This window comes from Lacerta agilis, chromosome 10, assembly GCF_009819535.1.
Source record: "Lacerta agilis isolate rLacAgi1 chromosome 10, rLacAgi1.pri, whole genome shotgun sequence".
In the NCBI taxonomy this organism is placed as follows: domain Eukaryota; kingdom Metazoa; phylum Chordata; class Lepidosauria; order Squamata; family Lacertidae; genus Lacerta; species Lacerta agilis.
In genome coordinates this window covers 65,457,888-65,483,418 of record NC_046321.1, presented here as the reverse complement: position 1 = coordinate 65,483,418, position 25,531 = coordinate 65,457,888, and the positions used below count along the sequence as shown (strand labels likewise).

The 25,531-nt window shown below is 42.8% G+C and overlaps 1 protein-coding gene across 18 annotated transcripts in view; it reads left to right on the top strand.

Moving 5' to 3' along the window:
* MAGI2 (membrane associated guanylate kinase, WW and PDZ domain containing 2) overlaps positions 1–25,531 on the top strand; it is a 600,602-nt gene that overhangs the window by 398,630 nt on the left and 176,441 nt on the right. For 13 of the 18 annotated variants that reach the window (XM_033162889.1, XM_033162881.1, XM_033162884.1 and 10 more), the window contains one exon: positions 7,857–7,937. The exons of the other annotated variants lie outside the window; for them this stretch is intronic. In XM_033162889.1, coding sequence (XP_033018780.1) covers positions 7,857–7,937 — 81 coding nt within the window. The remainder of the gene's footprint in view (positions 1–7,856; positions 7,938–25,531) is intronic. 18 annotated transcript variants of the gene reach the window in all.

Sequence of the window (25,531 nt, the reverse complement as noted above, 5' to 3'; positions counted from 1 at the left end):
TAGGCTACTGTTCTTACTCCTGCAAGTCCTTTCTGAGCACAGGGAGTGCTGGATACATTATTAAATAAATTCATCTGACCTTGTTTAGATCAGTAATTTCCAAGCCCAAATTTAGTACATTGCAGCCTTTTCTGAATGTTCAATGAATGTGATATTTCTCTTCAGATTATCATCATTGCAAGTTCCATTGAAGACACTGGCTTTGAGCTCCCTCCCCAAACTACCCTTTTCAAGTATGTGTCGGTACCCAAGGCATGTAGGAGAAGGTTAGGTTGTTCCTATTAAGTACTCTTTTTAACAGCCTTCAATTAAGCCTTGCCACTAGTAGAATACTCATTAAATATTATTTACCTTTTAAATAAATAGGGTGACCTTGAAGTGATTAATTAAAAAGCAGCGTGACAAGGCATTATCAAAGGAAACATGGAAACAAATCCTGCAAACCTTAATTATGTTAACACTCTCTGTAGTGGTTGATATACAAAGCACCTGTATGGCTGTAGCTTGGCTACAGCCACTGAAATCCACCATCATCTCTGGGTGCTGCCAACCTGCAGGATGACCTGGAAGTGATGATCAAGCTGACCTGGAAGTGATCATAGAATCATAGAGTTGGAAGGTACCCCGAGGATCGTCTAGTCCAACCCCCCTGCACTGCAAGAATATGCAGCTATCCCATATGAATCAAATCCGCAACCTTGGTGTTATCAGCAGCATACTCTAACCAAATGCCATGGGCTCAAATGGAGGAACCATAGCGGCAGTCAAGATCAGTCTAGATCAGATTCCACATGGGTGGTCTTGAGTGATGGGCTTTTGCAATGAAGTGGGCAGCAAGAAGTTTGTGCTACTGTTGTGACATCAGAGCAATGATGTAGTAGTGGATCCCACCACTCTCACCAAAATGCAGAAGATCTGGCTACCAATTTTGGATCCCACCTACGCATACATGCTATAACCACTACCACCAAAATGAGGTGACTCCCCCCCCTCCATGGACGCTATATAACCATCACAGGTTGTCTTATGGTTTTTTGCATGAGGTAAAACTTTGACACTTGGAGACTCAGGTAGAAGTTGAACAAATAAAGATTGATAAAACAAAGAATGTGTCAAGAGATAGTGTGTTTTCAGGAAACAGTTAACTTATTAATAATTTTACTAAATCTAGTGGATGTTACAGGTTTCTAAACGAGGTAGTAAATGCTTGGCTTCTTTTAACTTTCAGTTGCTTATTTTGAGTTAGATGTTACAGGTGTCTAGACAGGATGGTAAATGCTCAGCTTATTTCCAGCTATTTCACTCCAGTTCCTTAACTTAGTTGTTGCATAGGTGTTATGCTTAAGACTTTGGTTCTCAAGCAAGGTGACACTTTCTGTCTGTTTCCCAACCGTCTATCAATCACACGCGTGAGGTCTTTTGAATAGTATAACAGACCAAGGGAATCACCACACCATCCCTTAACTGGTTTGAGAGTCTTCTCCTTTAGAAGATCTCTGCTCTCCTGACCGAAATGAGACACAAGTAGACTGTATCAACACACCTTCTCCTTGCTCAAACTCAGCTCTCCGGTTAACTCCTGTCTCAATACTCTCCCAAGACACTAAACACTGTCTTCCAATCTAAGCTCAGAGACTCCTTTCTCTAGTTGTAGACATTTTCCTCATAGTGGATGTGACACACAGATCAGAACCAACTCTCCTTCTCTCCCTCCTTCTCTTTCTTCATCCATCTCCCTCTCCGAACTCTCTCTCAGAAACTGCTCCTTTTATCCCCCCCCCCAAGTGCTGCTTCACCCCCTGTCTTGGTAGCCAATCAGAGAGAGGCTCCACCCTCTGGTGGAATTCCAAGTCACTGCATCACCAGACTCTGGTCTGGCTCAGCTGTCCATCACAGATGCATAAAAGAAAATCACCCAGGATAGGTCAGAAACAGAATAATAATAATAATAATAAAATAAATAAATAAATAAATAAATAAATAAATAAATAAATAAATAATTTATTATTTATACCCCGCTCATCTGGGTGGCTTCCAACAAATATTAAAATACAATACAAATTTAAAATACAATACAAATCAATGGACCTCCCAGAGGAGGCAGGAGCCCTCCAGCTTTGCTTCACTGGCCCTGTGAGGGAACTGCAAGTCACTGTCACTTCAGACAGGCCCAGTTAGTCTGCAGGCAAATTCTTCCTGGCCCTAAATACAGTGTCCAAAGAACTTCCATAACAAGGTCTCACACGCAGCTCTGCCTACATAAGCATAGGAAAAGAGGAGGGAGGGAGTGATGGAGGGGAATCCAAAGAGAACTGAGACTGGAGCTTGGGTGCAGCTGACTTTTATAGCGAGGGAGCAGACCAAAGGGAAGAAGTATTCCCTGTGTTCTACTCCCAAACTGTGCCCCCTGCTTGCTCACAATTTTCTGAACAACAACAACAACAACAATTTATTTATATCCCGCCCTCCCTGGCTGAAGACAGGCTCCGGGTGGCTAACATCAGATATATAACATTAGTATAAAATCAAACAATAATTAAATTACCTCCTAAAAACAGGTTGAAATCAAATTAAAGTCTAATTAGATGGCTTTCTGCAGGGCTAGGGTTGGGAATAGTAAGTGTTCATCGGCCCAACTGTTTACGCTGATCTTATATGGGCCTGTGAGAATGCTGGGAGTCTCTTTCATATTAGTTCTTATACAAAAGAAAAGGGGAGTCAGGCTGAGCCCTGACCAAACACCTGACAGAACAACTCCATCTTGCAGGCCCTGCGGAAAGATGTCAAATCCTGCAGGGCCCTGATTTCTTGTGGTAGAGCATTCCACCAGGCTGGGGCCAAGGCCGAAAAGGTCCTCCATGGGGCATACCAGGAGAAGCGGTCCTGTAGGCACAAGTGTCCTAGGCCATATAGGGCTTTAAAGGTTAAAACCAGCACCTTAATCCTGATTCTGTACTCCACCGGGAGCCAGTGCAGCTGGTATAGCACTGGATGAATGTGATTCCGCGGTGAAGACCCTATAAGGAGTCTCGCCATCGCATTCTGCACCCACTGGAGCATCTGGGTCAGTTTCAAGGGCAGCCCCACGTAGAGTGGAGGGCCTGGAGGTGACCGTCACATAGATCACAGTGGCGAGATCAGGGTGAGAGGGGTAAGGGACCAACTGCTTAGCACGGTGGAGATGGAAAGCCCACAAGAGAGTCCCAGCAGGCAGCATGGCCAGTGGAGAAGGAAGTGACCCCCTGCCAGCCATGACAAAGCCAAGCCCTCTCCACCGTGGCCACACCAAACAGCAACTGCTGTTGTCCACCATGTCAAGGAAAGCAGGTTTTTTTAATACGCACATTTTAAAAAAAAGTCAAACAGATGCCAAATTCTGCAATTTCATTCATGGCAAATACATGGTCATTTGAAATTGCCAGCAGTAGCTTGGTTTCTGGCTTACAAAGTCACCAAAAGAAAAGCCAAAATATACCTTGCTGCTCTGCCTTTACTACACCAGCATTTGGTGATTTTGTTTACCAAAAGTAAACCATAAGTCATTCCAGTGGATTGTGAGCAAAACTAGACCACATACATGCTCTAAATTGATTAATGTAAGAAAGTGTGACATAATTTTCCCTTAGACTGTTTTATACTGTGATGTGTAATAAAAGCAAAGAGAGTAAAAACTTCATTTTCACTTTATGTGCATTCTTTTTTAAAAAAATTGCCCTATAATTGATGTTACTAGCATTGATAGTACTGTTATTTATTATTTTGCAAAACTTTTTTTTGTCTATATCCCTGAATTTTTAATTGGCCACTTGAAATGAAAGTGTAGATCCACAGGCAATAAAATAGAAAATTTGCCTCTGAAATGGATGCCTTCGTAAAGGCATTCGAATGCTCAGAAGTGCTACTACTTCATTATCCACTGTTACTCTTCAGTCATGCTGCAGGTCTGGTTGGCTTCTTTGTGTAAGGTTATTTATTAAGCTCTCTATGGGCTATGTGATAAATACATAGCAAAAGCATAGCACACCCACGCTAGTACTTTCCTTTTGTAATGCATTGAGTTTTAATGTTGTTTCTGTGTGTTTGCAAGGATTCTGTTCAATTGCATGTTTTAGCTTGGGTTATGAACTTTAAGGCAGATTATAATGCACCCTGCTTTTGATGCAACTACAGAATAGCTAGTGTTCTAGCCAGGGACTCTTTATTCTTTAATTGGAATATTCTGCCTATTGTCAAGGGAGAAAACAAAAGATGTTCTAGCTAGATAGACAATAATGAACCGAGTTTCTACAATGCAATACATTCTAGGGTAATCAGCATTTGATTATCAGTGCACTCAATTAATATTCACTCTATTTCTGCTGGCATATCTGTTATAAAGATTGGGATCCACTGAAACCTGAAATATCGGTTAAGTAAAGATTTGTGAACTTCTCTTTGCTAACTCTAGGGTCAGTTGAAAAGTAACGTTTGCCCCTGGGTCACCAAGCTTCTATTGCAATGTTTCTCAAACATGGGTCTCCAGTTGTTGTTGAACTACAACTCCCATCACCCCTGACCACTGGATTCCACAGCAAGGGCCAGAGCCTGAGAAGTACAGTCAGGCACAAGAAGCATAAAAAGGCTCAATTGACAGCAGACCTATCGTTCACAAAAGTTTCAGGCTTCCTGGGCGCTGTCCAGGGTCCTGAAAAATCCACCTCTTGATTGCCTTCTTTTCCTTCATTGCCATTAAGCAAGCTGGGATAGTATCCAAAATGGAAGTGAATAACAACTGCTATCTATAGTACTAGTACCATGAATGCTCTAGGAAAAACCTGTTAATGCAATTTTTCCCTTTCGGCACTGTGATGTATATCACCCTTTACTACATAGGAGTGCCCTCTAGGCAGGGGCGTAAGAAGGGCGGTGCGAGAGGGGGTGCAGGCCGCCCCAGGTGTCATCCCTGAGGGGGTGACAAAATGGCACACCACGGACGGCGGCACGTACCGCAGGGCCTGGCCTGCATTGCGCCCGAGCCACATGTCTTTCCTAGGAGTGATGCGATGGCTTGGGGCTCTGAACTACCCGAAATGGCAGCATGGAGATTGTGTCTGCCATGGGCAGCTCACTGCAGTGCCCCCATGCGCGGATTGCTGCCCTGCCCCCATAGGCGGCTCGCCCTTCCCCCGCCGCTCCGGGTGCTGGAGCAGCTATCTATGCCCCTCCCTCTAGGGCTGGAGTGTAAGGGAATTATGGCCAGATTCAAGCAGGTGGCTGCACTGTTGCCACACCCTGATTCACCACATTACCCTGGTAGGTATGGGAGCAGCACATGAGGAAGGTGTTGGGGAGTGGGCGTGTTTGAATTCTAAATGAGTTTGCTTGCTTTATAGGCGCAAGGGACAAATAATACTTAATTTTTAAAATTTATATCTCACCCTTCCACCCTGAAGGGTGTCCAGAGGAACTAATAACATAACATCTGATAAAACCATATAGAATGATTAAAGGAAAAGATGCAAAGAAATACAGTACTGAACTGTACCTGTCCCCTTCCAAAGGCCTAGACCAGGGGTGCCCAAACTTTTTCCAAAGAGGGCTGGATTTGATGAAGTGAACATGAATGAGGGCCGATCAAAGTTGTCGACCGTTTTTTTTAGGATTGAAGTTGTTGAGTTTGGATTGGAGTTGTTGGGCTTTTTTGAGGGATTTTGAGGGATTATTCCAAAGTTGTTGACCAGACGTTATAGAGCTTTGGGGGAGGATTTTGCCACAGGGGCTGGATTAAATCAACCAGAGGGCCAAATTAGGCTCCCGAAAGTAACTTTGGACATACCTGGCCTAGACAAATTCTGCCTAAAAATAGCAAACGAGGGGGTCTGCAGTGCTCTCAGAATTGGAGTAGTGTGCTCTTCTCTGGCTGATCTACCCAACCGTTAAGCCACTTATTTCTGCACTAGCTACACTGCATTTGCATGGCCAGCTATGTCCACATTTTCATTGATATGACTGAGGCCACACTTGCATCCCAGGAACGGCCATACCTGTAAAAACAGACAAAACTGGGCATAGGCACTCCTCACCACCAATGTACCCAGTGTTTTGAGTGACAATTGGCATCAAGGAGGGCCCTCAGACAGCAGGGGGTATGCTACCCGACCAGAACAAGTTAAGTCCATAATTCCTTGACCAGAGAACTAACCACTTTCCAAGCACAATTCAAAGTGTTGGTGCTGATCTTCAAAGCCCTAAACGGCCTTGGCTCAGTATACCTGAAGGAGCGTCTCCACCCCATCGTTCTGCTGGGACACTGAGGTCCAGCGCCGAGGGCCTTCTGGTGGTTCCCTCACTGTGAGAAGCAAAGCTAGAGGGAATCAGGCAGAGGGCCTTCTCGGCAGTGGCGCTCACCCTGTGGAACGCCCTCCCATCAGATGTCGAAGAGATAAACAACTACCTGACATTTAGAAAACATCTGAAGGCAGCCCTGTTTAGGGAAGTTTTTAATGTGTGACATTTTATTGTATTTTAATCTTTGTTGGAAGCCGCCCAGAGTGGCTGGGGAAACCCAGCCAGATGGGTGGGGTACAAATAAATTATTATTATTATTATTATTATTATTATTATTATTATTATATTCAGATTCAGGGTATTGGCCTCCCAGACCATTACATTGCACCTGAAGCTCCTGACTGATAGCTCCCGGTGGCATCATATAGATGTTGGAAAGCATACAGCAGGGATCACCAACTTGGCTCCCACAGGTGCCATAGTGCCCATGGGCACTAGGTTGATAACCCTTGTGCATTTTTTAAATTTTAAATTATTTTCATTTTATTCTTTGAGAGGGACAATTGAGATTTTTTTTTAAAGGGAGTGATGTCCTTATCCCAAGAGGAAATCCATGTGTGATTGTGGTAGGTATATGTGCAGTGAGTGGTACATATTTGCATAGTTTTCCTGGGATGCTCTCTGTTATTAAACAGCAACAACACTGGGAGTGTTGTGGGAATTAATACTGTATCATTTCCACAATTAGGACTTGCAGGACATATGTAATTTCCCACAGCAAGCATGTCCAGGTTGGGGGGGGGGGAGCAACAATGTGTTACGTCATGTCGCCCATGACAGCCGTTTCATGTTGTGCCTTGCTCCCATTGAAGCCATTTTGGGACTGGCACTTTTAGCACTTACTCAAAATTTCCCCACTATTTTTTAACTATAATAGATAAAGTGTGGGGTTTTTTAGTTCCATTACATGCAACATAAACTCTGCCAACTCTTATTTGTTCCAGGTATTTGTCTCTCTTTTTTATATGTGACTTGAATAAATTAAATTGTTTTTTTCTGTTTTAGATAGTCATGAATAAGTTGTTTTATTTGGAAAGTTTGGTCCTTTGACATTAACTGAAACTTCAAGGAATTTGTGGTTATTATTCATACGCTATATGAAGAGAAAGAGAACTGATAAAGCACAGCTACCTATTATCGTGATGATCTTTAAGAGTAAATGTCATTGCTATTGGACAGAGCTGTTAAAGGGAAATCAAAATAATTCTTATCTTTGTAGGTGTATATTTTAAGTCCTTTATGGCTGATCCTATGCATTATTGCCTAGAAGTAAGTTACATTGAACTAAGTGGGAGTTACTTCTAAACAGACCTACTTAGGATTGATCTGCATAGGGGCCTAAGCACTTGTTGAGTCTCCTGAAATGTTTCCATTATTCCCCATACGATAGATATTTTTAACTGAAATTGAATATTCAAATTAGAACCTAGGTTTGTTAGTTAAAAATTGGAAGTCCCAATCTCTGGATAAATGTAATTGAGAACTATAATGCCATGGCCCTCAGTCGTCAATTTCCTCTCCCCATACAGATCTTAATCTAATGGGTCGGATCCAAAGGTTCCCTTCTTCCAACGGAGGAAGCTTTCCTCTGACAGAGGAAGAGAATAAAGGTAATAAAGCAAAAATTAACGTAATAAAGGTAACTAACATGTCTCTGGGTTTATTTAGTTTTTAACAATGCCAGCACCTATCCAGAAGGCTGGTTTCATCCCTGCCACTGCAGTGCTGTTTAAACAAAGAAATGCAATTGATACTCTTGCAGTTGTAAAAATGCTTCTGATCCCCTGGACGCATCTGCTAACAGAAGACAAGGGGAGGAGATTTTAACTGATTCCTTCTTCTCTTCTAGCCTCCATGTGCCGCCTTACATTCTGTGCTGAAGGGTCTCCTAAATATCTGGAGATTAAGTTCAGGAGGCACTGGGGATGTGGGTAGAGGGTGAATTGGGTTTTGGGGGGCAGCCGCCTTCCTCTCCTGTTAGTGAGGAGCTTTCCACTGGGTCAAAAGCCCATCTGTGAGCTCAAGGGCACCAGATGTACTCAGCCTTTTTATTCCACCCATTCTAAAATTTAAATAAGTTACTCTGCCAAATTATTTCCTTCTACTGTCTCAGGAACCCCGTGAATTCTTAAATTATGTCTTCTTGTTTCATTCTGGATTATTTCTAGTTTTGCCCCTTCTGTGTTCAATTCTAATTTATACATACATCCTACAACCTTTTTATTTATTTTTTAACCAGCATAACTGCCTCTTCCTGATAGTGAATATGTGTTTCACTTAGGTGTTCAAGATTTACCCAATTTGGCTTCAATCAGTGAATTTTGTCCCTTATAATGTTTAATTTCCCACCTATTAGTTTACCTTTGTTTTGAAAAATAAACCCTTAATTTTGATCCTACAACCTTCCCTCTTGTTATTTGCTATCTATGGTGCTTTGTAATTTATCTTGTTTCTGAATCTTCTGAATTGTTTTCTCAGTCTCAAATTCTTTTTTCTCTCATTTCTTTCAAATGTTTTGGTTTTAAAATAACACCAGTCAAGATTCTCAGTTCACCCACACCTCCCTAACCTGACCCTTTCCTTCCCCTTCCCTGCTCCTTAGCATCATTCCTCTTGGGTGTTTTCTTCGCATTGTTTCAATTTATTTTACTGTCTTTAAATGTTCAGCCATATGCTGGAGAAATGAGATAGCAAGAGGGGGTCAGTCAGATATGTCTGCTTAGGAAATATTTCCTTAACTTATTTTACCCTTATGTCAATGTAAATTCCATCAAATATTTGAGCTATTCTGTTTGTATACAGCCCAAAGTAAAATAATCCTTCAATATTATACAAAAGAATTAACAACTCTAATAAGTCATACATTTAATCATTCAATATTATACAAAAGTATAATATTAATCCTTCAATATTATACAAAAGAATTAACAACTCTAATAAATCATACATTAATTGGTAAAAAAAAATAACAATCCATTCAAGGAATAGTAATCACGTCAGACATCTAAATCAGCTTAATCACTCAGATTATTCATATTAAATCCAAATAACAAAGAGTAAAAGGCAAATAATATAAAACTTCATTTTATCCAAACATACACAAATGTAAGTTCCTATAAGATGTCAGAATAACTGAATACAGTTTTGTTTCTTCTTCATGCCCAAGTAAATAGAAGTAGAAATCCAAAGAAGGATAGGAAATAACTAAGCTGTGTACTTTGTTAACTTTTTAAATCTTAACAAATACAAACGGGTCCAAAAAGGTGGAGGGAATAGTGGAGTCCACTCTAGATTTTATTTCTATAAATAGAAATCCAAACCAGGGGCCAAAAATAACTATTGTACTCATTCTGCTTGTTTAGATCCACGCACACAAACACAAATTAGATGGTAGAAATAAAGGCACTCTTGTTCCATCTTTGTATCCAGCTAAACAGAAAAGAAAGTTCCAATACAGAGAATGGCTAACAAAGTGATCCCTGGTAGGGTTCATCAAGACAGAGAGGCAGATCAACTGCCACATGCAAAGCTGCTCTCACTTCACAGCAGCCATGGCAGAAGGTGGGGGTGCTTGGATTGTTTGCCTTTGACATTTTATTTTAGCTGCGATAGCTCCAGGTTGGTGCAGCTGAAGAAACCAAGTGGGCCTCCTTTTGGGGAGTTGGTCCGTTTCAAGATCCAGCATGTCTATGGCCAGCCCTGTTCTGCCCACAATGCTCTATTTTTGAGAGGGGGAACACACGAGGGGTGTTTGGATCTGCCACACTACAGCAGGGACCTCCACAGTGACCTGTGTACTCAGTGCACAGTGTGCTCCTTCTGCTTCTGTATATCTAAACAAATATAAAGAGACTTCGGATAAAATGAGAGAAGCACCTGCATGCTGAGTGGACCCTAAGGCAATCATTCCATCAGCACAAGGATCTCTGCCTGCACATCACTTCAGGGGTGCACAAAGAAGGAGAGAGGAGAAGTCCAGTTGTGTAAATGAAAGGATTTGTTAGCAAAATACCACCCACTGTTTCACTGAATAGACAAGGATACAAATTCAAACTACTATGTGGAGACTTTTCACTTGGTGAAACAAAACAGTAGCATACCGCTAACTGAGATAATCAGTATCTTCAGTTGTTTCATCCATGTTCAGCCGTATCTCAGAGTGATAGATGTATTAGTCCAGGGGTCAGCAACCTTTTTCAGCCGTGGGCCAGTCCACCGTCCCTCAGACCATGTGGTGGGCCGGACTATATTTTGAAAAAAATAATAATGAACGAGTTCCTATGCCCCACAAATAACCCAGAGATGCATTTTAAATAAAAGCACACATTCTACTCATGTAAAAACACGCCAGATTGAGAAGGCAATTGGGCCGCATCCAGCCCCCGGGCCTTAGGTTGCCTACTCCTGTATTAGTCTATGGCAGCAAATTGTCTTGTAGCACATATTTTTTGAGCACATTTATTTTGTGAACACAGGCTTCTGTGGGTCCCATTATTATTCACTTAGTAAACTCCTACAATATTTGCCTCAAACAGTGTTTTCAAGTTTTGACTTAGTCTGAATAGGTTACATCCTTCCAAACGCAGACTTTTATTTCAAAGAATGGGGAAATTATCAAGTTTATAAATATGTATTGAAGCTTGTTCAGTATCAAACTGGGACCAGGGAAGTTCTAAACACAAAATGCATGCTTCAATATGCCATAGAAACCTCAGTTAACTTTCTTCCTATACAATATTTTGGACAATGAAAATGGCGACGATATGGTACAGCTGAAGTACTTCTTTTCTTTAGTTTTGAGAAGTTGTATTATTCTGAAATAAGGAGTGTTTGTTTTGCTTTCATTGACCCTCTGCAATAAGATATAACGGTAATCTTTGAAATCAAGTTATGCCATATAGACTTCATTACGTTTGCCAGGAATCCATTCTGCATTTTCAAATGAATGATAACATAACTAGAAACTTTTACAAAAGATGATAATAGATTGCTTCTTCCCTTCCCGCCTGCTAACATATTCAGAGAGGCTAAAGGCTTTTTAAAAATCATAATAAATTCAAATAAACATTAATTAAACTTATTTATTTATGGGATATATATAGAGGCTACCCCATAACCATTTTCTCTGGGTGGCTCGCAAACATAAATTAATAAAACATAATAGTAAAATCTAATTACTGTTTTTAAAAAAATGCAGCATACCACAGATGATCCATTAACACAGTAAGAATGACAGTAAAATCAAGGCAGCAGCAAGATCTAAAATTACACACTAAAAGCCTGCCATAATATATAGACGAGAAAGGATGTGCCTGCTTCTCCACATCTGTTCCTCAAGCTTCCCGAAATTACCCCTTCATGGCACGCTACGCAGCTTTCCCCTGAAATGCATTTCCCTCCCAAATCATATTCTAAAATGTACGGCATATGTACAGGGTTTATGGTTCTCATACACTACCGCTCAATATTGTTTTGGTAGCTGAGACTGCTCTAGTTTCTTGATATGTGAATGTTCCTTTAAGGGAGAAATATTTGGAGAGTGCCATTACTAATTACTAATTACTAATTACTAATTATTTAAAGCATAAAATAAAGTGGTTTACATAAGTGCAATAAAAGTAAGGCGATTCCTGCTGGCAAGCTCATAATAGAAAGGTCATGACACAAAAGGAAACTCGGACACCAATCCTTAAAGTGGCATCTCAAGTTTGCCTCCTTGCCAAACTGCAGTCGTGGTCACTTGCAGGATCAAGCTGCATCCAAACCGTCAGTGGCGTGGGAACAGTGCGCCAGAGAGCAATAGAAGGAGATAGACCATAGAGAAGGAAATGCCTAGAGCAGTCTACACAGGCCAGTACCAGCCAGAGTACCAGTAGCTGCATGAGAGACCACCTACACCTAGGGACAGTCCAATGAGCTTTGAAATAATTATATTTTCTGAACTGGGGGTGGGGTGGGGGAGAGAAAGAAGCTAAACACGGAAAAACACGAGAGGGGGAAAAACACGAGAGATGCCTCAAAACCTCATGGTTTATGCTCGCAATTATTGTTCCAGCAGCATTTACTGGAAGGTGGATTGGGATGGATTGCATTAAAATTGTGATCAAAAGCAACTTTATTTTTTTAATCAACCTGCTTATCTCACAGTTTCATATCCAGCTAATCTCTGTTTGCTGAAGACTGTTTCCATGTATTAATAGCACAGAAAGCATAACACCTCGAGGTTGCCCTTGTGTCGTGTTTGTATCTACGCATTTCACACACTTACGTACAGGTGCTCCAAAGACTTGAACTTTGCATTTTACTCCGCTTAATTCTCAACCGTGTGTGAACAGGAATTAATGGCCTACTATTCAGCTGGCAAGTCTTCTTTTCCTGGCTCTCTTCATCAATCATGCAGTGCTGTTAAATAACCGGATTACTTTTTAGGGCACAAACTGAGCCAGCAGAGACACACATGCTTTTCAGATAACTTAGCACACTGAACTGAATAAGACTGAACTGGCTTAAAGGAAAGGACCCCTGGCTTCTGCTGTTTTGTGAATCGGAGCCTAACAGTGCACTATCCCACTAGCAGGGTTTGGTCAAGTGTTTATATGTGATATTTACTGCAGAACTGGGAGGCCATTATCAGGAAGATACTAATCAGCTTCTGTGCCTCACATTTGAGTGTGGGCATTTATTATCCTTAGGACAACCATTTCACATCAATACCTGCAATAAATATGTATGTCAACAAATTCTAAACCTTCCATAGCAAACCCGTAAATTGTGGTTTTATCGGGATTTCCAAATATGATCACCAGTAGACATCAAAGTGCCTTTATCACACAACTGCTTCACAGAGACCAACACATAGCCCAAAATAATGTTTGTTGATAAGACTGAATATATTAAAATAACACTTACAGAAATAACCTGAAATGCCAGTGGAAGACAAAAAAATAAATAAATACAAATATAAGCTTAAATCAGCAGCACATTAATACACCATAAGCCATGGCAGAACAGATTCATTGACTCCAAATGAATAAATCCAATTTATAAGTGAAGCTCTTCAGATCTGGGTTCAGAGAAAATAACTTCTGGGGCTTCCTCCTGCTCTTGGTGGTAGGCTGGATCAGAACCAAGAAACAGACTCTGAATTCTGGCAAGACTGTGGGTGGTGGTTCCTGAGTCTAAATAGTTGGTCAGTTTCCTGCTTTGAATGGGGTCATATTTATTCTGAAAGATCAGGAGTGCTCCTGGATCCATCTTTGTCAATAGATGCCCAGCTGACCATAGTGGCTAGGTTGGAGCTGCAGTAATTCTGGACTGGAATACCCTGACCACTGTTGTCCATCCATGCACTGGTAACTTCTAGGTTGAATTTTAGAAATGGTAACTCAATGTCAGGCTGTCCTTGAAGCTAGTTTGATGTAAAATGCTCACTGGAGCAGGATATCAGCAACCGCTGTTGAAACAATTGCAGTGACTGGCAATTAGCTACTAGGCAAGGTTCAAGGTGCTAGTTTCAGTGTATAGAGCCCTATACAGCTTGGGATCAGGGTATCTGAAAGATTGTCTCACCCCTTATACCTGTATACGCAGTCGATCACTGTGTTCTACAGGTAAGCACCTCCTGCAGATATCCTCTTATTAGGAGATCAATTCCTTACAATGCAGGAATCAGGCTTTTAGTGTTGTGGCTCTTGCCCTTTGGAAGGCCCTTCGTTTTCCTCTTTCAGCAAAACTTCCCCAGTCTGCATCTGTATTGGATTAAAAAAAGAAAGAAAGATGTTTTATCACTTGTTGTTTACTGCCCTGGACTCCTTTCAGTGGAAAGGCGGGATACAAATGGAATTAATTAATGCCAGCTATTGTTCTTTGAAAATGTGACTATTTGTTGTTAGATAGATTACCATTGCTTCTACGCTCAGTTGTCCTTCTGTGGTCAGGTAATCCAGGTGAAATATCAGAATGGTACATCTCATTCAGTTTTAGGTTCTGGTACCTTTAATTGTGGCACCCCTCTGCCAAGCCATTTCTCAGGCCAAATAGCCAACCAAATTCTGAATCAGATCAACACCTCTGCCGTGCTCACACAGAAGCCCCCTTCAACAGGCATCCAGCATTAAATGTGTGAATGGGAACTCATGTACAAGACAGACGGCCCTACCCACTCAATGCCAACAAGTGCTTTGGCCATGCCCCCTCAGCATGGTATGAGTGTGATAAGCATGAGTGTGAAGATCCCCCATAGGGAGAGCCTTGCATACATTTTTCAGGAGGACATGACTAGAGCATAAGTAGGTGGTGAGGCTGGCTCACTCATTCACACATTCGTACTGAACACATGAATGCTTTTGTAGTAGTTGAGGAGGAGAAAGCTTAACTGTGAGCCTGGCTGGCTGTGGTGATCTTTGGTTCCCCTCTTTCCCCCTTCTCTCCCTAATGTCTCACGAGTCCAAACTGATGTGTAAAAATGTTACATGGGAAAAATACGAGAGAGAAAGACATTGCACACACTTTTGTAAATCAAGAAAATCTTTAATAATAAAAATAATAATAAAACTATGCGCCTGGTTTCAGATGAACCAAGCATTGGTTTAGCTGCTGTGCTGTGCTAAAAAGACCAGGGAGCAAAGCGGCTTGGATCTCCTCCCTGGGAGCCTTTCTGTTTGCTCTAAGCCATGGTTTGGCTCCGTGTTTCTGTGAATGCAGCCTCTCTGATTGTCCTAACTTAATGGACGGCAATTAGCATATCTGTTTCTTCTGTTTAAGCTGCAATAAGGATGCGGGTGGCACTGTGGTCTAAACCACTGAGTCTTGGGCTTGCCGATCAAAAGGTTGGCGATTCGAATCCCCGTAACAGGGTGAGCTCTCGTTGCTCCGTCCCAGCTCCTGCCAACCTAGCAGTTCAAAAACACAGCAAAAAAGTGCAAGTAGATTAATAGGTATTGCTCCAGCGGGAAGGTAAACAGCATTTCCGTGCGCTGCTCTGGTTTCACCGGAAGCGGCTTAGTCATGTTGGCCACATGACCCAGAAAAACTGTCTATGGACAAACGCCGGCTCCCTCGGCCAGTAAAGCAAGATGAGCGCCACAACCTCAGAGTCGTTCACGACTGGACTTAACTGTCAGGGGTCCCTTTACCTTTACCTAAAGTTTATATCCAAAGGGATTTTACAACCTGACACTGTAAGTACAGCTCTAATTCCTAAGCTGTACTTAAATATGGAGGGTTTAGCTCCTGCACATGAAAATGATGCTATGTCCTTTCAAAGATCCAATCATACTTATATTGCAATAACAGGTATATTAAAGGTAAACGGACCCCTGACCATTAGGTCCAGTCATGTCCAACTCTGGGGTTGTGGTGCTCATCTCGCTTTATTGGCCGAGGGAGCTGGTGTACAGCTTCCAGGTCATGTGGCCAGCATGACTAAGCCGCTTCTGGCGAACCAAAGCAGTGCAGGAAACGCGTGTATAAAGGTATATTACAGACTAATAAAATGATATCTTGGGGTGTCTACAATAACAAAATAAATTAGTAATACCACCTGGAAACATAAATGCTCCCTTAACACATATTTTTAGATATCTGCAAGGAAACAATAATACATATCTGGAGAATGAAGTTTAGAATGAGAACCAATGTTTGCTAGCCTGGGCTGTAGCTCAGTGGTAGAGAGCCTGCCTTGCATGCACAAGGTCCCAGGTTCAATGCTCAGCATCTCCAGGTTCCGTTGGGAGAGACTTCTGCTGGAATTCCTGGAGAGCCGCTGCCAGTCGGTGTAGACAATATGGAGCTAGATGGGTCAAACCTATGGTATTCTGCTATGCTGGGGAGCCAAGAAAGGGAACTGTGAAATCGTGTCATCTTAGGCATTTTTAAAGATGAAGACTGATGTCATATTTTAAGTATATTGCTAGCATTTTGTGTTTACTGTTAAATCCATGTACATGTTTCCATTCTCAGGCAAGCCTGGTTGGGGGGGGGGGAGATGACACAGTGCTGCAGTTTAATTAAACTCAGGAAACGTGTTTTTCTTTCTCTCATATGAATATGATTGGCTAGTGCTTGTGACATCACTAAAAACCTGCCTGTTCTGAGAACATGGTTTTTTTTAATGTAGATGAATTATGCACACCTATTTTTTATTTTTTATTTGTTTAATCTGGACAAGCCACCTGATGAGGCATGAGGGCAGGTGAATTCATTTGTGTGGCAGGCGCACTAGGGGATCTGTGGAAATTAACTAGCATAAAAGGACCCATCACAGCACAGACCAATGCAGCTGGAATCCCACTGGCAATCTGAAGTGAGGGGCGCCATACCCAGCCCACCTGAGCTCAGGCCAGGAGCTGGTGCACCCTCTCAGGACCCTGTAGGAGGCTCCGCCTTATGCTTAGATCCTGCCCAATGCCATTTCCACCTAAGTTGTAGCAGGTAAGTTGGTTAAATGCCTAATAAAAGCCTGCTGCCCAGTGAAAATAAGGTGAAAACCCCTCAAGTCTGCCTTGGTGCAGAGTGAAGCCCCAACCATGAGCAACTGGATTGGTAAGCAGTCCAAAGAGCAGTGATTTAAAAAAAAAAATGAGCAACATAAAAAGCAAATATTTTTCGTTATTGAGCATTTTCTGGTTGCTAAAGCTCTGGGAAATCAAGTGGAAGTTGCATTGCAAACCAGACTAAAACTGGATTAAAGAGGCATTAACAAATGTTACTTGGAAAACAGAATAAGTAGCAAATATTCGGTGGGATTTTTTTTAGAAGAGAAAATGCTGTGAAAAGGACATAACTCAACTAAGCACATCACTCAGCTATCTCAATCTGCAGTACCGGCCTCGATAAGAAAATTAAATTGTTTTCCTGTTGGCTGGAGTTAAAGCTTCCTCTAGTTTCAGATAAGAGACTTTTATCACACGGTTCTGCTTCCTTTCATTGCGGGCTTTGTATTTGTCTGGCAGATGTCAAGGATAGAACTATTTCTGGCAAGAACAGAATGCATTCAAGCCAAATGTTCTAGTTATTGATAATATTGCGTAAGAACTGCATTAGTACAATAACATGCAACTATTCAGATAGGATGTACATGTCTGCTATCCCACTAACACCACAGTGTTATACAGGTCTACCAGGAAGAAAGTCCCATTGAGTTCAGTGCGGTACTCCTAGATCAGCCGTCTCCAAACTAAGGCCCGCGGGTCTGTATCCGGCCCACGGCAACCCCCGCCACCCACTCTTACCGGCATGGCATGGCTGCCCACTTCCAGGTTGGTGGAGCACCGGAAATAGCTTGTGTGCATGTGCAAGCATCATTTTCGGCGCACTTCTGGGTCTGAGGAGGCCCATATGCACACACACAAGCTATTACTGGTGCTCCGCCGACCCGGAAGTGCGCCAGAAATAGTGAGTACACACGTGTATGGGCCCGCCGCACAATCGGTGCTGGAGGAACCAGCCCAAGGCCTGGTAAGTTTGCCAACCCCTGTCCTAGATGAATGACTAGGACAGATGTTCTGAAGCTCACTATCTTCTAAATCACCTTCATATTCTCCTAAGATAAACTAGGACAAAACAAACACTTATTCATAATCACATAAATTGTGTAGATAGACCAATGGTATGGTCTTTGCCAAGTTGAGTTTGTCATCTGTCTAAATTGCTGTGCACTTTGTGTAATAAAGTTCCTTCTGAGATACCTGCTCAGAACAGCTTTAATTAGACCATTTAGCCTAATGGAAATGTGTTACCCAGGGCACAGGATGATAAACACGACTGCTTAGCTATAGTCAATGAAAACTTTGGTGTTTAATCCAGCAATTCCACCAGGTTTCAATTTCTTTCATTGAATAAAGTTTATCTTCCTGTTTGGTTTTATCCTGTTTTCCCCTAATTATTGAGGACAGCTGTGTTTAATGAGATCTATAAGATCTAGACTCCCTCGTTCTCCTGCCAACCCTTCCTTCCTGTCAGGGCTGGAATCAGGCATAGGTCAGCAACAAAACAATATATCAACCAAGGCCAGTGAAGTTAATTCTTTATTCAAGGAAACAAACCACAGCCCCAGCCTAGTGGTCTCAGCAACTCTTTCTAGGAGATCTTACCCCCCGATGAAGCAGTTGCGAAGACTGAAGGTCCCTGCCTTCCTAGTGCCCATTAGGACACCTCTCCAGGGTCTTTCCCATGCAGTCTCAGACTATGTCCGCACACAACCTCCCTCTGCTCTACTCTTTTCATTTCTCTGCCTGTTCTAGGAGACCAGGGGGATGAGAGCTGGACGCAGCAGGAGGGGGAGATTCCCTGGCTTCTGCTTCTGCCTCAGTGTCTGAGCTGTGCTCTGCCGCAGCCTCTTCCTGTTCACTACACCCTGTTACCTCTTCTGCTTCTGGCACTTCCTCCTCCCGGTCTGCTTCTTCCCTCTCTGATCACCAGTCTGCCCCCTCCCCCCGGCCATTCATTGTCATCCCACCACCAACCCCCTGGTTCTGAGCCTTCTTCCCCTGGGAGTTCCCTAGGGGGTTCCCCAGCTGGTGTCTCCCACCACTCCTCTGCTTCCAGCCAGTCCATGACACTTCCCTTCTTTTCCCCTCCCCAGCTCATTACTGGCAACTCCAGACCCTTATGCGCTGTTCCTCTTTCCTTCCACCCTTTAGGTAGTGCATTTTCTGTCTGTATTCTTCCAACATGTATTGCCCTGGGCAGCTCCACTTCTGATCCCAACACCTCTGCATTTTGTCTGATCAGTCAAGGAGTCACACAGAGACTAGCTGTGCCTGCCAAGATCCTCTCACATATACATAAAGACAAAACCTAGACGAGACCTTTGAGTCTAATACTAAAATGGAAGCTGGCTGCATATGTTAGCAGAGCGGAGTCATCTGATAGGATCTGGCAGCTACAAAATTAGTATTGCTGGATTGTCCCATGTTACAGACTTGGCCATTAAAAACACAGCAGCTCATTGCAGGAATGGAATGGAAAGTCTTCAAGTGGAGTCTTCCCTTCATATCCTTTGCTTAAGGTGTTTCCCTGTCTAATTTTTGTACACCATACATTGTGTACTGGACTAGACATGGTAGCATATTATCCATTGTGTATGATAGGAAAAAGTGGTTTGGCAGACCACATAGCTGGGACCCTAAAGACCTCTGTTCAGTGCCCTGCCCCAAGCACTCTCTGTCATCATGAATTAACTATTAAAACTATATTGTACTTCACACATGGTAATTCATCACTTGCTTGTATACATTTTGTGAAGATAAAGCATCATTAAGGAAAACTATTAATTGTTTGCTAATAAAGTGCATTGTGATTGTTTTTGGCAAGGGGTCACAGTGTGCCCTTTGCTGCCTGTGAAAGGTCTAAGTAAATATCTTCTCAAATATCTGCCTTGCATTAGAGATTGTTTGCTCAGTACTTGATGCACTGGCTTGGTCTCTCCACATAGAATGGCTGCCTTAAACATCCCTACATCTCACTGGATGCCAGCACTGGAATCTACCTTCCTACCATTCTGACCAGAGGACCCCTGTTTTAGGCATACAATGGGAGTGGGGTATTCAGTTCTCCCATTTACTTTGTCCTGCATATCTAGGCTGTTGCCAAATCTTTATATTCCCTTCCATATCTTGAGTGCTGTACTCTCTCTAACTGGATTCCCTCTTGTGATCGCAATGCTTCTATTAATTCAGTATACTTTTGTTGAAATAATCCTTCTTTCATTGCTATGAACACATCTTACGTTTCTGTGTACCAGACCCCTGACATTTACTACGTCAACTTCAAATCCCTAGACATTATTCTCCTTGTACCTTCCCTGAATTACTTTCTTCACTTCAGGAAAGTTCATCTGTCCTCACTTTTGTCTGTCATTCCACCCCACCCACCCACCCATCGTCTTATGCCAGGAATAAATTTCCTGCTCATTCTGTCTGTCAACACAATCCATATTGAATGTTTGTGGGCTTCCTGGAAGTTTTTGGTTACCATACCACAATTTACAGCAGTACATGGACACGCCTAAGTGAGCCCACGTGAAGAGTTGGACTTGCATGTTTCTTGTGCATGGCTTGAATTAGGACTTATGTGTTTACTTTCAGTTTCAAGGAAATCTGTTTTAGCATTCTGCATGAATCAGCAATCCCGGTTTGCAACTAAGATTAGCTACTGAACAAGCCCAATTCATGGATTAGGAAACTGGCTTGTTAAACTAATCATTGTTTGTTTTAAACCAGGATTCTTAATTTACTCATAATGCTAAACCAAGATTATTTGAATCTGAAAGAAAATTTGGCACATAGGAAGAGGAGAGAGAAGGGGAATACCGGTAAGTGAGCCTGATGCTTCATTCATGTTCACTGTGGCTCATACACAGAGAGGCAAACTGTGGTTTGGCCTTACATGTGAACATGCGGAAAACAGGATGCTAGATTAGCTGGGCCTTTGGTCTGGTCCAGGGGTGCACTTCTTACTTGTGTTTGCTATAGATTTAAAAATCTGTCTTGAATCTAAGATGGCAACAATATGCACTTTCTCATAACTGAGCCTTCTCCTTATCAGCTACCAGGTAACCCTCCATCCCCCCCTTCCCATCCTGATAACTTCTTCATTCTAATCTCCTTCCCGTTTTGCTTATCTTCTTTACACGCTATGCTTGCTGGACTGTGATTGCATCATTTATCTGGCCTGTGCAGCTCAATATTGGCTCTTGATAAATGTTGAGTAGCGGGAGTAAAAGTCATGTGATCAGAGTTCAGTTCAGGAAGAATCGGGACACAGAGACAGACCACAGGTGAAAGAGGCTGCAGGCAAAGGCAAATGTTTGAGTCCGGTGTTCCTGGGAATCTCTCAAAAAGGGTGAGAGAATTCAACATATTAAATTTCATTCATATCCAAATACCCTAAACCAGGCATCCCCAACCTTTGGCCCTCCAGATGTTTTGGACTACAATTCCCATCATCCCTGACCACTGGTCCTGTTAGCTAGGGATCATGGGAGTTGTAGGCCAAAACATCTGGAGGGCCACAGGTTGGGGATGCCTGCCCTAAACATTATTTTTCATTTTAACTTGACCTTTATGCACGTTGACACCCTCTTTGCATGAAGGGGGAGTGAGGGGGAGGATCACTGCCTTTCCATTCCCCTGGCCTGGGGTTCACATACTGCCACCAGGGAGCAGGAGAAGGATTGTTGCTGTTTAGTTGTTTAGTCATGTCCGACTCTTTGTGACCCCGTGGACCAGAGCACGCCAGGCACTTCCTGCAGTTTGGTCAGACTCATGTTGGTAGCTTCGAGAACACTGTCCAACCACCTTGTCCCCTGTCGTCCCCTTCTCCTTGTGCCCTCCATCTTTCCCAACATCAGCGTCTTTTCCAGGGAGGCTTCTCTTTTCATGAGGTGGCCAAAGTACTGGAGCCTTAACTTCAGGATCTGTCCTTCCAGTGAGCACTCAGGGCTGATTTCCTTCAGAATGGATAGGTTTGATCTTCTTGCAGTCCATGGGACTCTCAAGAGTCTCCTCCAGCACCATAATTCAAAAGCATCAATTCTTCAACGATCAGCCTTCTTTATGGTCCAGCTCTCACTTCCATACATCACTACTGGGAAAACCATAGCTTTAAGTAAACGGACCTTTGTCGGCAAGGTGATGTCTCTGCTTTTTAAGATGCTGTCTAGGTTTGTCATTGCTTTTCTCCCAAGAAGCAGGCGTCTTCTAATTTCGTGACTGCTGTCACTATCTGCAGTGATCATGGATCATGGGGAAGGATTAGCTCCACCTAGAAAACTAACAAGGAAGTCCCAGGTATGCTCTCTTATCATGAAAATAAAGTATGCTTCCTGCACTCCAGCAAGCAACACAAGACATATTGCATGCTGTCACTGTTCTTACATTGTTTTTCACTTCTGACAACAAAAATAACCTTACATAAGCCTATTTGTATGCATCGGATGTTAGACAGAAATGCTCAGTGACAAAAGCAGACAGGGTAGCCATATGTTGCAGCACAGCAGCCTGCTAGAGTCCATTAACGCCCTTTCACCACCACCAGAAAAAAGCTGTAAAGATAAATGTTATCTAAAAACATCCTGCTAACAGAGTGAAATAAGGATAAGGAGGTGTTTTTAAATTAAACACGAAGAGGACGCAATCTGTTCTTCTCCTTGGTCACCAACACATCCAGCTTTTCTCTCTGACACTTCTGCCCACTTTTCGCCCCACGGCAGAAACCCAGTTTATCCTTCTGCTGCAGGGGATGTTTTCCAGGCCTCCAGGGAATAAGGATGGTGGTTGCTCTTGCTTTGTGCTTGGTTTATTGTTTGTTCGTTCTCTTTGTATATAAGCGTAATATAAATTATAAAAATGCTAAGAAGTCAAGACTGTTGTTTAACCCCCACGGATGTAGCGTATTGAAGAGATGTATGAATTTGGACCCTTGGCATTTTTATAATTTATATTACGCTTATATACAGTCTGTAGTTCTATTAGTACACCGCCTCTTTAAACTCGCTCAGCTGAATTGAGTGTCTGCAGATGTAGTCCTGTCTCTTTAACTGTGTAGTAGATCACACCTCAACTTACATTTATAAGTTGCAAACAGAGTTAGCTAGTCAGACACACTCAGTACACTTTGACCATAAAACTAAGAAATGACAGGTGAGCTGCCTCTGTTTGCTACATGAATCGCTATATTATTTGCTATAATTTTCTATATATAATTTTTTATGTGTATTCTTTCATATAGATATGATAAAACATAGATAAACTTTTTCTGGATGTCGGAATGCTTGTCACACAATTGTTTTGATAGAAATGACAAAATGGATAATATTGTCAGAAAATCATTGCAGCTGGAATTTGTTTCATACTTTAAACAACAAAAATAGATTACCAAATAAAAACCATTGTTTCTTTTCGTCCTGGCCTGAGTCCTTGCAACCTTTCTATTTGATTACCTGAATTCCCCCAAGGACTTCCAATTTTTTCATCTACCTCTAACCCTTCAGGCAAATTTGGCACATCGGAGCTGAGCCATACAATTGAATTAAGCCATGCTACCATATTTGTTCTTGCTTGGGCGTTGAATAGTGTTTGGATTGAGGGAGGGATGTTGTCCCAGATTCATCCAGTGCTAATAAGAAAATATCCCATACAACTTCAGTTAGTTACATTAGCTGGATTTTTGTTGTTCTCTCTTTTGGTGGTGGTGGTGGTAGTAGTAGTTGTTTAAACCTTCTTTCCTCCTACACTCAGGTATGGAGAATCTTTAACCCTCCAGATGCAGCAGAACTATAACTCCCATCATCTATTGCTATTTGGACTTGTTTCCTGGCGCTGATGGGAGTTGTAGTTCAGCAACAACTGGTAGGCCAAATGTTCCTCACAGCTGATATAACTTAAATCTGACAACCTATACTCTCATACCTGAGAGAAAGTCCCATTGAAGTCAATTTGGGATTTGCTTTTGAGTACACATGTATTCAATTGCACCATTACACTGCAGTATTACATACTGCTACTCAAAAGTAAGTCCATTAAATTCAGTGGGGCTTACTCCCAGGTAGGTGGGTATATGATTGCATACTTACATAATTAAACATACTTACTAGGGAGTATGCTCCATTTGATTCAATGTGACTGTCTGGAATTAATTTTTAAAATAAAGGAAAATATGACAGTCAGAAGTCTCAAAGTAATGGTGCAGAAACAGGGTAGCGTGGATATCTGAATGATTTTTCATGTGAGGCAGTAGAATTTTCATAATCATTTACTGCACTTTTAGTCACTTTTCTTTATACAAAATGTACCCCAAAATTGTACATGAGGCTAGCACAAATGTTTTTGCCTAGCACCTATGCCAATTCAGGGATTGGTGCCACTGGACAGAATCACTACATGATCTGCAACCGATCTAATCCTCTAAACGCTCTCCTTGGTTCCCCCTTCTAAAAACGGTCCATTTTAGAGCCAGTTACCTGTCGAATCTCCGGCCAGCCTCACTTAGATTCACTTTTACTGAGCTGTGTTTTCAAGCTATGCCATCCGCCATTCTAGATGGATGATATAACAGTACCATATGAAGACAGACTCTGAATATGTGAGCAACTGCAGGTGGAAGACATCTTGCACTATTTCCTATATTGCCCACTATACATTGGACCCAGGAGGCGATTTCTCACCTAACCATATGCCCCTGTGGAGAGCATTTCATAAGAGGAAAACTACCAGTGAAAAGGCCAGTTCTCAGGTGTGTTGGGATAAGGACTACAGGAAATACGTAAAAATTATAGACCTAAGGATAATATTTGCAGAGTTTGGCAACCCTGTTTATAGCTGGTATAACTTCGCAAACCTTTTCTCAGTTCTTCTTTCCCCCTTTTTGCCTGTTCTGTTACCAGTGCCTTTGCTTCCTTGCTATTTCAGATACTTTTATGCATGAAAATGCAGCCACTTTCCCACCCTGCCTCATCAGTGGTGTAGCAAGGGAGGGGCGATAGGGGCGTGGCACCCCAGGTTCCAGGGGAGGGGGGTGACACTTGGCGGCCACTCCCCACCGTCTGGCACCCGGTCCGTGCTGTTCCACAGACGGACAGGGCAGCCCCATGAGCCGCCGCTCGCCCAGTGGCTCCCCCGGTTGCCATGGGAGCAGCAGCGCCGGGCCGGATGCACTTCGCATGCCTGGAAATTACCGGCATGCACAGTGCATCCGAGTCGGTGCCGCTGCTCCCACGGCGACTGAGCGAGCCACTGAGTGAGCGGCGGTCCACGGGGCCGCCCCGTCTGTAAAGCAGCACGGGCGGGGCAGCCCCACGACCCACCGCCCGCTTCACAGGCTGCCTGGCCGCCACATGAGCAGCAGCGCCAGGGCGGATGGACTGTGCACGTGCAGAATTTCCGCACATGCGCAGCCCGTCCAACATGCGTTGCGATGTCACGGCGCCCCGCCCCCAGGGGGCTGCCTCCGCACGCCGCCCCACGTGGCCAAGAGGCTTCCTCTGCCACTGTGCCTCATTGCATGGCAGCAGTTTGGGAAACCATAGAGCTGAAAAGTCTGGAACTCATCTTATGCCTACATATTTGCGAGGGTTGGGGTCTTCTTTGCAAGCAGGCTGCTCTATGTACATGCATCCTTTGCCTGACTTTGATCACTAATTAGTGAAGTTTTATCTACTGTATTTGACACCTTTGAAGAAAAGGTATATGTATATAGGATCAGA